General features: G+C 52.9%; 1 protein-coding gene across 2 annotated transcripts in view; it reads right to left on the minus strand.

The window, feature by feature from the left end:
- Window positions 1-13,383, minus strand: part of RGS3 (regulator of G protein signaling 3) — a 78,873-nt gene that overhangs the window by 51,639 nt on the left and 13,851 nt on the right. The window contains exons 5-13 of one of the 2 annotated variants that reach the window (XM_082775965.1): window positions 13,253-13,347; window positions 12,300-12,368; window positions 11,632-11,692; window positions 10,101-10,191; window positions 9,720-9,787; window positions 5,431-5,512; window positions 4,455-4,560; window positions 3,841-4,180; window positions 3,363-3,402 (exon numbers count right to left, since the gene is read on the minus strand). In XM_082775965.1, the coding sequence (XP_082632091.1) occupies window positions 3,363-3,402; window positions 3,841-4,180; window positions 4,455-4,560; window positions 5,431-5,512; window positions 9,720-9,787; window positions 10,101-10,191; window positions 11,632-11,692; window positions 12,300-12,368; window positions 13,253-13,347 (952 nt within the window). Of the gene's footprint in view, window positions 1-3,362; window positions 3,403-3,840; window positions 4,181-4,454; window positions 4,561-5,430; window positions 5,513-7,956; window positions 8,080-9,719; window positions 9,788-10,100; window positions 10,192-11,631; window positions 11,693-12,299; window positions 12,369-13,252; window positions 13,348-13,383 lie in introns of those variants that run through there. The other variant, XM_082775962.1, reaches the window with a different exon arrangement.

Raw genomic sequence — 13,383 nt, forward strand, 5'->3', positions numbered from 1 at the left:
ATGCACAAGGGATCAACCTTTCCAATCTTTCCAAATCATTCCGGGATGTGATGGTTACTCAGACATGGGGGTGACTTTGGAAAGGATGACCTCAGTTTGCATGAGGCTAGCACAACATCATCCACTGTCTTTCAGCATCACATTTCGGTGCTGGAAGAAGTCCGAGCAGCCTGACTGGCTTTTCGCTCTGTCCCACTTTACCACAAAAAGCCATCATCCTCACCCAACAGAGGGATTACACAGAAGTGGTGTAACCCAGCCTCAGCTGGGCGAGCACAGCTATGACTTCTCCCAGCAAGCCAACTCCAGCTCCCATGGCCACTCCATGCCTGCAGCCTGCATCACTCAAGGCCAGGAGACATTAGGTGATATGCCAGACCAGTCCCAGAATCTCTAAAATAATTGATAATTCTCTGATTAAAAGCATTATGGATTATTCTTGTCCCATACTGCCTGCTGCTTGAGTGAGCCCTTCCTCTCCCTATTGCTGGGTAACGGCTGCTGTATAGGATTTCTAAACCATTTCCTCCCAGTGTTTGAATACATCCAGCCAGCTCCCAGCAGCATTTTGCCTCATGAGTGCAGGCACAGGACACAGAGTGCCCTGAGGATGCTGTCCCTGGGCAGAAACTATCTCAGAGATGAGGTGAGAGCATCACAGACTGTTGGGAGCTGGTGCCTCTACTCACAAGCACCTATGAGCACCAAAACAGTTCAGTGGGTGATGCACTGGAGGCACCAGTGCTGAGGATGCCTTCACATATCTCTTCCTCCCCAGACCCATTAGATGGAGCCAAGGGGAGACCAACAGACAGGACCAGAACCAGATGGGAGGTGCCCAGCTGCCCTCTGTGCTGCTCTGCTCTCTGGTGCACAAGGACAGCACGGCTGCCAGCAGGGAGCAGCTCTGCAACGTTTCCTCTTGAGAGCACAAGATCCATCAGGTCCCAGAGCCTTAGCACCCTCTGGTCAACCCTGCTCTGTCCTAAAACTCACAGGCAACAACTCCCATGGGAAATGAATGGGTCTCTAACCAAGATTTCAAGGTTTCTTCTGAAGAAGCCCCTCTGAAAACTTACAGCATCTCCTCTCTCCAGCAGCTGATGAACCAAAGCAGCTCAGGTCCAGCAGGTAGACCAGGCGAGAAGCTGGAGCATTAGCCCAGGACCCTCATCCATGGCAATGTCTCAGGACTATGAGGAGCAAACCCTCCTGCAACCCCCACTAGAAGGGTGCCGCAGAAGAGACCCCTGAGCAGCCCCGTGCCCTTCCTCCCGTCACAGCAGCTTTCAGCATGGTGGCTTCAGCAACAAACACCCATAGCCTTCCTGAGCAGAAATGGGCCGAAACACTTCTGAACATGGCTCAGAGTAGATAGGGTATGGTCCAAAGCAAACATATGAACCTACCCAACATTATATATTCCACTAAGTATTAGGAAGTAGTGTGTTTACTTTCAGATAAATGCCAGCAGAGCCAGACCACGCTCTGCTGGCAATCCAAACCTGCTGTTTACTGTTTGCTTTAACAGCCTGCCTTTGCAGGGGGGCAGTTCGCGTGACCCAGAGGTTGTTTCCACCTCTGAGTACAATAATTCTGACATTTTCTCCTTCCCTTTCTCATGGTTGTGCTGCCAGATAAAAATCAAAGCACGAGAGACAGCCCAACACAGGACAGATGTAAACTGTCTGAGCCACTCAGGGTTTGCTTTTCCACTTATCCCTAAATCACCTCATTTCATTTGAGGCATTCATCACCTGCACAAGTCCCGTTTTCACATGCTGGCACAGAAACGCATCCAGCCTGCCTGATGCATCAGCTCCTGTCTCAGTGTGACTGGTGGCCACCTCCGCACTGCCACATTTAATCATCACTCAGGTTAACTACTGCGTCCTCTCTGAAGACTTAGTGTTAAATAAACTGAAAATAATCATTAAAAATTACTGTGGGAAGAAGCCTGAGTCTGTCAAATTCCACTCTGCTGTGAGAACAAGTCCCCGTGGTTCAGCTCATCTTTGCACAGGCTCCACAAACAGCGGGGAAGAGCTGCAGTTATCCCCAGTGCAGAACAGCCCCTGCAGCTCAGCCACGGGATATTCTTCCAGCTGCAGAGCCCCAAGGACAGGGGTATTCAAACACCAAGGCTCCCTCCTGCTCCCCAGCATCCCCATCACGGCTTTACCAGCCACACACCTCACCATCCTTGGGCACTGCCCAATCTTTATAAGCAGCACAAACTTTTCTAGCTAGAAATTGCACTGAAAATAGTGCCCATGTCAGGGAGGGACAGCTGAGTCAAAGACTCCTGCAAGATCATACCTATTAGGAGGTCGGCTTTGCTATAGACATGCAGATAACCCTTGGGCATCCGAACAGAGCAGAGTGCAAGTGCTACCTCCTAAAGTTCCTGAATCAAGCAGCAGGCAAAAGGTGTTTTTGCAAGGAGGTGAGTGTGCTGAAAACTGCAATTTTGTTAGTAAGGTCAACAGCACCCAGTGAACACACTGGGGAGTATCCCCAGAAGTCACTACTCCTGGGTTGCTTGTGACCCTGGTCTCCCATGCCAAGTGACAGTCACCTGTTGCTGTCCTGCTCAGGAAGACCTCCTGTTGGCCCCCACTCCCTCTCTCACAGCCCAGGATTGATGTGGTCCCCCCAGCCCTGCCACACACCCCACCCCACTCTCCCTGCAAGCCCAGCCACACACAGTTCTCCAGCCGATCCGTTGCAAAAAGTGAGTTTATGCTTCAAAGATTTTCAAGGAAAGCTGGTCCAGAGACTGCCAGCAACCTTGCAGCAACCCAGGAAATTAATATTCCCCAAACACGGCCCTTCAGCCTGCACTGCTGTCTGCAGAAATCCAGCTCACAGCCATCCTCACTCCCCTAGTGATAAAATGAGCTGCAAAGCAGGGAGACACTATTAGCACCCCAGGTACAGTATCGTGACTGAGAAGGGAAACACGTCACGGATAGACCCACAGACACCTGGGGAAGTGCCATAGCATAAATATTTAGCACTTTCACACTTCGTGCTTTCACCATCCCCCAGTGGAAAGCCCCTACCACCAGCCTCCCTTCTTCAGCCATGCTGTGAGCACCCACAGAGCCCTTCTCACCATGAGGCTCATGCAGTCACATCAGCAGCTGTGCTCTCCTCTGGGCTTGGTGGAAGGGTTCTTGCTTTTATGTTTGACCCAAAGAATGGGAAGATGCCACAGCCAAGAGCCTGAGGCTCCTGCCACTGTCCTCAAAATGTGAGGGACTCCAATGCAGGGCTAAGAGCAAGAGCTAGCACTGGAAAGACTGGATCTAGCTCTGCTGGGTGCTCTGAGCAGTGTTTCCAGCAGATCAGCAACTTACCCACAGTAGCATTGTTCTCTTGGTAGACAGGCCTCAGCAGCTGTAAGACACAACCCGGAAAGGAGACAGTCACCTGAAGCGGCCTCAAGGCAGACTTCATAACAACAAACAGCAAATTTCAGCATGCCCAACCCAGCAAAGCCAAAGCACTCCAGAGAGGTGAAAATCTTTTATGCCCACCAGAAAATGAGAGCGATGTTCTGTGCTGTGGCCTGCACGGTGGAAGCACTTCCCATACCCCCGTCCTCTGAGCGAGCCCTGAGAGGAGGCAGCAGGTCACTGGCCTCAGTCCTAGTGGTAAATGCTTTAGGAACAGAGCAGAAGGTTTCCCAAGGTAGCTCTGGCTTAGAAACATGGCATGTGCTCCAGCAGACATGTAGAGGAGATGCCCCATAAGCGTGGGCCAAGCGAGAACCCAGCAAGCACAGCCAACAGCTGCATGCAGTAACTCGAGCGTGGGGCTGGAAGGCCGCCCTACCTGGCTGCCCGGGTTCAAGGGTGCTAAGATGATGTAGTTCTGGTCAGCAGCAGAGGGCACCCGGGACAGGGGCGGCATGGTGCTCGGGCTTGGCTTGCCAATCTCCGTGTACCTCTCCCAGCCGTTCAGCACCAGCCCGTCACTCCCGTCGTACAGTACGTGGCAGCTCCGGCGCTGCTCGGCCCGCGGGGGCATGGTGCTGTTTTTCTCCCGCTTGTTGGGCGGTGACTGCAGGTCGTAGGCAGACTTGCAGGAGGATCTGCGGATCATGCCATCATGCCCTGATTTGACCTGCGGGACGAGCCTCCAGACGAGCAGAATGATCTCTGTGGGGCAGTTCCTGACAGAGACAGCACGGGGCGAGTCAGAGATGGAGCAGCGGGGAGTGAGGCACCTCAAGGCACAGTCGGACAGCCATGAGCCCTTCCTCCCCGCAACGCCTCCGCCCTTCCCTCCCCAGCCCCTGCATCCTTTCTTCTTCCCCTCCAAGGAGTCCTCTCCCAGAGTCCTGCATCCCTCAAAGCCTTCCCCTTTCTGCAGCCACCCAAAGCTCCTGCTCCCCTGCCCAGGGTTCCCTCAAACTCTCTCTCCCGTAGCCCTGCACTGATGCTCACCGGATTTCGTGTGCCAGATCCACACATTTCCAGTGCTCCACGGGCTGCTCGTTCAACTGCAGCACTGTGTCGAGCTGTTGCAGACCGGCCTTTTCGGCTGGGCCACCTGCGGAGGGAAGGGATGTGTGGGTGTCAGTCACCTGCTGGACATGGAGCTGAACGTGCTGGGGCAGGGGATGCCCTGGGGTGAGGGGACACCCGCGTAGCACAGCCTCCCAGCTTGCACCACACACTGCAACAAAACTAATCTGCTTCCCCTAACAGAGCTAAGGTTGTTTTTCAGTTTTATGCATTGTATTTTTTGAGTGTTAAATATATCACTGAGGAACTGATTGAAATCTGTTGAAGTCCATGAATTTCACAGCGCTTGGGCACAACGACCTCCTCAGCAGTTTGCTGTGTTAAATATGCATTATATATTAACATTACGAATCAGGAAAATAATATGAAAGCGCTGTTTTTGTGTAGAAACTCCAGGATGTGAACAGATGGGTCTTTGATTCTAGTTTCTGACCAGAAACGCTTTTCGTCACAGAGAGGGTGTTGCCAATAGTCTGACACGGGAAGCCAGGGGATTTCCTGGTGTGCAGTGGGGAACACCAGGGGGAGGCTGAGTCCTGGAGACTCACACCAGAAGGATCCATTTAGGCAACCAAGGGCTCCTCCAGTCCTGCTCCTTCTGTGCTGATCTGGCTTCTCTTGACAGATGCTTCCCGCAGGTCTACCAACCACCCAGACAGATCTCAGGTTGGAGAGGGAACAAAATCTCTGCACATTACAGCAACTCGCTGCCAAAGTAGTAACCCAGTGGCCTCTGTCCTCATTAGAGGCAACAGAGAACTCAGTAAGTGAAGTTTATTCAAGGTAGCCAGAGTCCCGCAAAGCATGGGAGCTTCTGAGCCATAGCCTGCTCTGGGAAGCAAAAAGGAGCAAAGTCATTCAAATCAAGAAGGATGAAAATGAGCCAATCTCTTACCAGAGTCCACTGCCTGCACACGGACTGGGGAGTCACAGCAGATTGTGAAGCCAAACCCATCGCTTCCTCGAGGGATTGTAATCTGGAAAGAGACACCGGCGTCACCCTTTTAAATAGGAAAGCACCCACCGTATGTGATCAGCGAGCATCCCTCACTCCAGCCACATGCTGCTTTCAGAAACACAGACACACAGCATTTCCAGAAGCAGCTGCAGAGCCCAAAGGAACAGCCGTGAGGAACGCTGTCACTCTGTGACCCCGCCAGACAATGGGTCTCTCCCCTGCTGCAGCCAAGGGGATGGAAAGAGCACTAAAAATCGATGTGAAATCAAGTCCAAAGACCAATGGAGATGAGCGACACAAAGCAAGTGTTCAGTGAGCATATGCAAGTCTTCATTCATGGCTCTTGCAAGCGTAAGGAAAGGTCAGACAAGCCGCTGGAAAGGAAAACCTGGCAGTCTGACTCTGACACTGATTTCTAACACAGCTTTTCCAAGCAAGTCACTTAAACATTTCATTTCCAGCTGGGCAATACACAAACAGCAGCACTCCTCTAGAGGAAGCTGTGAGGATCAGTGCACTCCTGTCTGCAAGGCATCTGTGCTAGAGCGGGCTCTCGTGTGCTACCCCATTAGCTGGGGTATGTTTTCTCTTGCTGAGTTTGAATAGGATGGATGCTGTGTTGATTTAGGCTCATTTCTTCTCCTGACTCTAGAAACAATGAGCTTATTAATAAAATTATATTTATTTTTTGATGTTGGCTTCCAGCAGCAGCTCAGCATGATGGTTCCTGTAAATACCTGATTCTCCCCAAGACATTTGTCAAGGTTCTTGCTTTACGGACAGAGAAAAGAAAAATTTCAACATCTATGACCTGTGTTATTTAGAGAACAAGCAGTCAGAGAGATGAGAAGGAATCCAGTGAAGCAGCCAAGAACTGCTTCCACACTCCTTTACCACAGGAGGGCAAATCCAGCAAGCTTTCATTTCTGCCTAATTGCTCAGCACACACACACACAAAAAATAAAAATAAAATAAAATAAAATAAAATAAAATAAAATAAAATAAAATAAAATAAAATAAAATAAAATAAAATAAAATAAAATAAAATAAAATAAAATAAAATAAAATAAAATAAAATAAAAGGTGGGGGGAAGTCTTCAAAAGAGAAACTGTCTTTCTCTGACAGGATCATAAAGTAGGTCCAGTCCCGCTATGCTGAATGTTTTTTTCTCTCTGGAGTTTGGTGGATTCTCAAATAGCAAAGAGACTGCTTTTAGCCCTGTGCCTTCAAACCAACCTCACACCTTAAACGCAAAGCTTGGGAGATCCGAGTTCTACAGAAGCATTACCACCAGCACCGTGGGAGCCAGCCCAGCATCTCCCCTCCACATCCACCTCCCAGCCCAAAGCTTTCTGCATGCCGAGAACGCTCCCACCCCTCCACGAGCTGGCTCCTGCCCACCACCAACGGAGACACCTTCCCTGTGTTCCCTACACAGCAGCTTCTCACTGCTGATCTTCACTTTCCTCAGCTCCCACTACCATGCCCAGTAACAGCGAGCTGAACATCCACAGTTGCCACTGCACAGACATAAGAAGTATGAGCACCTGACACAAGCTGCAAGGTGGACAACAGGATTGTGCAGATTCCAGGACCACGGCTGGCACAGATTCACTGTGCCCAAAACTTCATCAAAAGGTTCAGAAGAAATTGCCAGAACAGCGAAATGAGGAGGTCCAAGACACAAATCACTGTTGTCACTAACACAAAACAGAGCTGCATTCCTGCATGAGGCAGTCGCTATAGCCCCATAAGAAGTGGTCATTTTTAATTAAGCTAATTTTTCCTGAAATCCCCACTGAGCTAAACCATGACATGGAAGATTAACACAGGACCACAGAGAAAAGCTGACCGCGAGCTGGGAGCCCCAGCCCAGACTAGAGTGGAAAAACTTTGAAAGTATAAGAGACTGGGACCTGTGCAAGCAAAATCAGCACCAGTGTTGTGCAGTGGGTCCGAGAGAACTCACAGCAGCTTCTGCAGAGCGCAGAGACCTGCTTCTCACACAGCAGTTCACCACTGGCTGCAGCCAGCTTCACGCAACGCTTCATTCCCACATGCATTCATGCTAAAGCACCTTTTAAAAGAGAGATCAGCAGCCTGGCAGAGACTTGGCTGCGTGTGTGCCTGCGTGTCCTCTATAAGCATTAAATTGAGGCAACACCTCTCAGGTTAGCACCTTCATAGTCAGCGTGCTAAGTCAGACCCTTAAGTTACACGGTAAACGCTCCCTGCATCCACCCCCATTGCACACTGCAGAGAACTGCCTGGCCAAAGACGTTTTCCTTCTATTCCTAATATTACCATTTACAAACGAGAGCAAATCAACAAGTAGCAGCAGCACACACACACGGCTCCTAAGGGGGAGAAAGCCCCCAGACAGCCTTGAACTCAAGCGAGAGCTGCAGCGGTGTGCACGCCGTGGCACACGGATCTCCCCGCGGGCGCGGGGCCACACAGACCTGTCTGTATCTCCGCTCCGAGCACACTTTGCAGAGTCCATTGAAGCGGTTCATGGCTGGGAACCCTAAACTCGCCGCTAGCCCATGAAAATCCAGTCCCCCGCAGCAGCCGTGATCCCGATCTCCTCGTGTCGCACCAGTGTGGAACAAACCACAGTCAAACTGGCATGACCGCCCATGGGAACCCAGCTCCAGAGAAGAATGGCAGGAAGCCACCTTTCACCTCCCCAGCCCCTGTCTGCGCTGTATGCCGCTTTACGATAAGCCAGAGGGCTTCCTGAAAACCCTAAGTGACAAGGAAGAGAGAGAGTTTTATATTAAAATTCCTGTCAACTATTTAGTATTCCCTAGTCCCCGCTCTGTTGATGTGGCTTTTGTTCCCGCGGCATTCTTCAGCCGCACGGAGCACTTTGTTATTGCAATGTTCTCACAAACACTCTGAGGATGTTTAAGCGGCGTTTCACAGGCACCGGCTGTGTGAGCTTCACTTCATTAAAAAGACAGCTTGCACTCATTACAGTCATAGAGGACAACAGAGAAGATGTTTTGTTAACTTTTTAAAAAAGAAAAAAAAAAAGAAAAAGTTTGGTTTTGGAAGCACAAACCCAAAGGATACGCACATCCCAATGCTTTTTGCTCACAAAGTCACAGAGGGGGAAGCAAAGAGGTCAGCTGAATTTTACCTATGGGGTAATTTCAAAATTAAAGACAAAGAGAAACTCCAAGCCCAGCCAGCAGCAGGGCACAAAGCAGGACACACCGAGTCTGCACGGCGCAGCCCCGACTGCCAGCGCTGCAGCACGACCTTCTACACCCCTACGTGGGGATGGAAAAGGAGAGGAAAGGCTCGAGGAAACCCAAACCCCGGGCTCCCTTGCCCAGCAGGCAGGGTGGCAGAGCGAGGGCGGCTGGGGTGGGTGTGCAAGGAGCTCCAGTGCTCCCAGGAGACCCAGCAGTGTGGTGGAGCTGCCGGAGGCGCTCCCGGGACCGCTCCGGGCGCATTGTCCCAGCTGCCGGGCTGGAGCTGGAAGGAGGATCAGCTTTCCTTCCCAGCCACCATCTTTCAAGTCCGTGGCGACTGCCGGAGAGGAAGGGAGGAGAGGGGCGCTGGCTTTGTTTGTCTTGCTCAATCCTACGCTTTAAAACAAATAACTGAAAACGCAGCTGAGGGAAGCAGCAAAGCGGAATTCAGCACAGATAAATCACGGGGCCGGCCGAGCCCGATTTCCGATGCAGGCCATGTGTTTGCGTTCCCATTTCCCACCCTTGCCTCTCCTATAAATCACTGAGGCTCCACCGTGGGCCTTTCCCTTCCCAGAGCAAACGGCCCCAGGAGGAGGAGGGGAGCAGACGCACCCGTCCATGGAGCCCTGGAGCCGGCCAGGGGCCGATGCTGTGCTGCCGGCAGCCAGCCAGCCCTGTCCTCATCGCTCCTGGTTCCCGTCACTCCCAGTACACGGCTGGTACTTTGTCTCTGTGGTGACACATTGGAAAACAAGGAGGTCCTTATATAGCAAGAGGGAGCAAGTGTGGGGTTACCAGCCCCACTGCCCACCTCTGCCTATCAGTGCTTGATTGGGAACACTAATTGCCTGCAAAAACCATGGTGTCGATAGGATGACGCAGCTCCCACCTCAGCACCATCCTCAATAATACTCCCACCCTCCAGCTCATTCGAAAGCCCCACACATGGGCTCTGCTCCCGGCGGCTCCCAGCCCCACATCCCCACACACCTCGTGGGTCAGAGCCCCACCACACCTACCTTCAGCTGCTTCATGTTGGCAGTGTCCTGGCTTTCACATGTTGCATCCTGACTTCCCAGCACTGGCTCTTAAGGAAAAAAATAAATAATAATAATAATAATAAAGCCACATCAGCCCAACAGCACACAGCTCCTGATAGCCTTTCTCCCCCCGTGCCACATCCACACACTATAAATGAGATCTTTATGTGCTAGGAGGACATCTCTGGGCCAGGGCAGCCCTGCATGGAAGCCCCAGGGGGGTCTGCACTTGTGGAACAGGCGCTGCCCCCTCACCCTGGCAGCATGTCAAGGAGACCAAGGCAGGAGAAAAAGCTCCCCACAAGCCTGCATGGACCCCAAGAGCCAGAGCCCAGCCCCAAGTCCCCGTGAGAGACGCACCTCTGCTCTGCTTCAGCCGCCGCACAGCCACCTTCAGGTGCTTGGTCCTGCCCAGGTCCTCCCCGAGGAGATAATACCAGCCGCTGATCTCCTGGGCGGGGGGAGAGAAACTGCTTGATGCAGGTACTCCAGCCCTGTTTAATTCAATCTGGTTGCCCAAAGCTCCAGAGGGGTCCTGCTGCTGGAGCTGCCCTGGTCAGAGCTGTGAGGCCACCCAGACACGCTTGTGCATGGAGACGCAGCCTGGAGCCCTTCTCTTAGGAGATGTGGACCACTAAACTCCCATGCCTGCGCAGGAGGGACCAGCCATCATGACAGTAATGAGCTCCTAGGGTGTTATGGAGAGACAGGGGGCAGGCAGACAGACAGTCCCAAGTAAAAACATCCACATCGTGTCTGCAGCTGCTGGCAGCCTCGCAGGGAGCACAAGGCTCCAGCCTCATCACCAGAGCTGGGTGCCCAGACCAACCTGCAGCAGAGCTGGGTGCTCCACAGCAGAGCTCCCCCTGCCCCTGCCCCACATTTGTGCTGCAGGAGTGCAGAGCTGACCTTGGGGACCCCTCACATCTCTGCCAGGGAGCCACCACAGCCTCCCACTGCCCTCCTGGCAGCCAGCAGAAAACAGAGGTTAAAAAGTCTGACAAGGAGGGGACATCTTGCAGGGGACAAACCTGACTGGAGCAGAGGCTGCTCCTGGGGACAGCTGCAGTTCAGAGCTGTTCTGTCTAATTATCTGCACTGCTGGGAGAGAAAGAAAAAAGAAAAAGAAAACCACTCTGCATCTCATTTGTTCAGGCTACCTCTTATCCTTGTCTCAGGTAATTGCAACAAATAGCTCCTTTTTAACCTCTTGCTAGGGAGCACATTTCCACACCTCGGGGGATGAATTAACACTTCCACGAAGCCCTTGCAGCCTGCCTAGGTCCCCTCGGATGTGCCAACACCACACCTAGGCTGGCCAGGGATGAAAACCCTAACCACCGGTGGTTAGGACGAAATATTTTGGTGTTTCAGGGGGTCAGCAGGAGCCATTTACAGCAGGAGCCTTGCCGGCTTCATCTGGAAGGCAAACCCGGGCGGTGTGAAAGCTGTATTAGCAGGCAGCAGCCAGGCTGGGGCAGCAGCAGTGGCCAACCTGCCGCATCAGGGACACAGACCAGCACGGGGTCCTGGCAGCACCGCTGCCTCCAGGAACATCTCGAGATGTGGCCACCTCGACGTTCGCCCTCCCCAGCACCACCTCAGCTGGTGAAGCCCCTGGTTGCTGTGTCCCCGCAGAAAGGAGCAATTGTTCCCTGCCTCGGACCCCTCCTCCAGCAGCCTCCCCATCCCTGCCTCCAGCCGTCACACCGACACCAGTCTCCCAGCGGCCGTCCACACTGGGAGCTCCTGGGCACCATCCAAGCACCTTTGCCCCACAGTGTGAGAAGTCAGCTCCTCCCTGCTCCTGCCCCAAAGGTGCACCATGTCCACCCACTGGCCTGCAAGGGTCAGCCCCAGCCCAACACACAGAGCTCCAGCACGGAGGTACCTTGTCCAGGGCCAGGAGGGACTTCACACCGAAGCTCATGCACCCGATCAGTTCACTCTGTCTGCAGAGAGTCAGAGACCATCAGCACATGCTTGTTGAAACCTCCCCACAGACCACCTCCCCCATGCACAGCTCTGCAGGGACCCCGCAGGTATCCCTGCCCACACCAGCAGCTGGGCAGTGCCCAGGACGTGCCCCCCTCCCCATGCTTTGAGCAAACGTGGTGTAACCACATGGCTTGGCTGCAGCAGGGGCAGGGAGGAGCTGGGCAGCAGCATCCTGATCACCTCCAGCCTCCCTGCTGCTGGCAGCAGCCCAGCCAAGGAGGCAGAGGCAGCCTGCAGGGTGCCAGGCCCTTTGCTGCTGCACTTTCCTCCTCCCTGCATTGCCCCAGGAGGGAGGGAAGGTCCCTGGCCCAGTCTCCAGCTCCACTTGGCTTTACCCAGTTTGATGCTGGACCTGGTGATGGCCACCGAGCAGCTGCAATGTGGACAGAGAGTGCTGAGGGCAGGACTCCCTCTCTCCACGTGCTGCACTGACGTCAGGGACAGTGCTCAAGGCCTGAGGCACCAGAGGAGCTCAAGTGGCTTGCCCAGAGCAGATGATGGGTTCACCATGGTGCCAGCCCGGTTTTAAAGAGTGCAAAATGCACCTTGGCAGCCCCATACCTGGAATTTCTCTCTCGGTTCCAGACTGTGACCAGGAGACGCTTCTGCTCATCCTCTTCTTGCACTGGGCTGTAACAAGCAGAGGGGACAGCCTGTGAGCACTGCTCTGCCCCAGAGCACTCAGCAAGGGCTGCCCTCATGTTCGTGGCACCCTCAGAGCCAGGTCTTCTCCTCTGCTCCCTGCACGGAGCACTGCAGCATCCCCCCAGGTGGCAATCTCCCCACATGAGCCACTGCTGCCCTGATTTAGTCATTCCTGGAAAAACAGCCACAAAGGGATGTGACCTCCTCCGGGCAGGTGCTGGGGACATTGCTCAGGTGGTTTAAGGAGAAAAAATGTGTCATGCAGAAAGACACACATCCACCATTGAAAAGCAAGTACAAGGAACAGTTCATGCTCTGAAATAACTGTCCTGACCCAGATTAAATGTTGCACTAGGACAGAGGACTGACAGATTGGTCCACTAGCAATAACAAGCTCTACCGAAACGTTACGTGTCATACAGCTCCTTTCCCATGCAGAAACATGCTTTAGCTATAGTAAATCCTTTTACCTTCTTCCTTCGTACCAGTGCCCATACTACTGCAGAGGTGTAATGTCTAGGAAATGGAGTGTGTTTGCCCAAATCCTGCCCACCAAGAAAAGTCCGACCGTGCAGGAGTGCCACTGCCATGCTGTGTGCTGACAGCTTTATGAGCCTCCACAAAGCTCTGCCCAAAAGCTCAAGGCATTTCAGCTATAAAAAACAGCAGAATAACATCTGTCACTCCTCATCTCTGCAGCAGACCTGCTCATGCATGATGCATGTTTATTACAGATCATAATGCAAAAGCAAACACAGCTTCTTGGCATCGCGAGGGTGCCCAGGACAGCAGCCACGCGGGTCCCCCACTGCTCAGTGGGAATAGAGCTGAGCAATGACCCGGGGCTGCAGCTGCCCCGTCATACTCACAAAAGAAAGTGCTCGTGGAAGATGGGATTTTTGCTGTCTGGCACAGTCTTCGTCTTCTGCCTGCATTTCCAGTCAGCATCTGGCACGATCGACATCTTTACGTAAGGAAACAAGCAGCACATCAGCCATCT

This window comes from Aythya marila (assembly GCF_965140915.1).
Source record: "Aythya marila genome assembly, chromosome: 19".
NCBI classification, from domain to species: Eukaryota; Metazoa; Chordata; class Aves; order Anseriformes; family Anatidae; genus Aythya; species Aythya marila.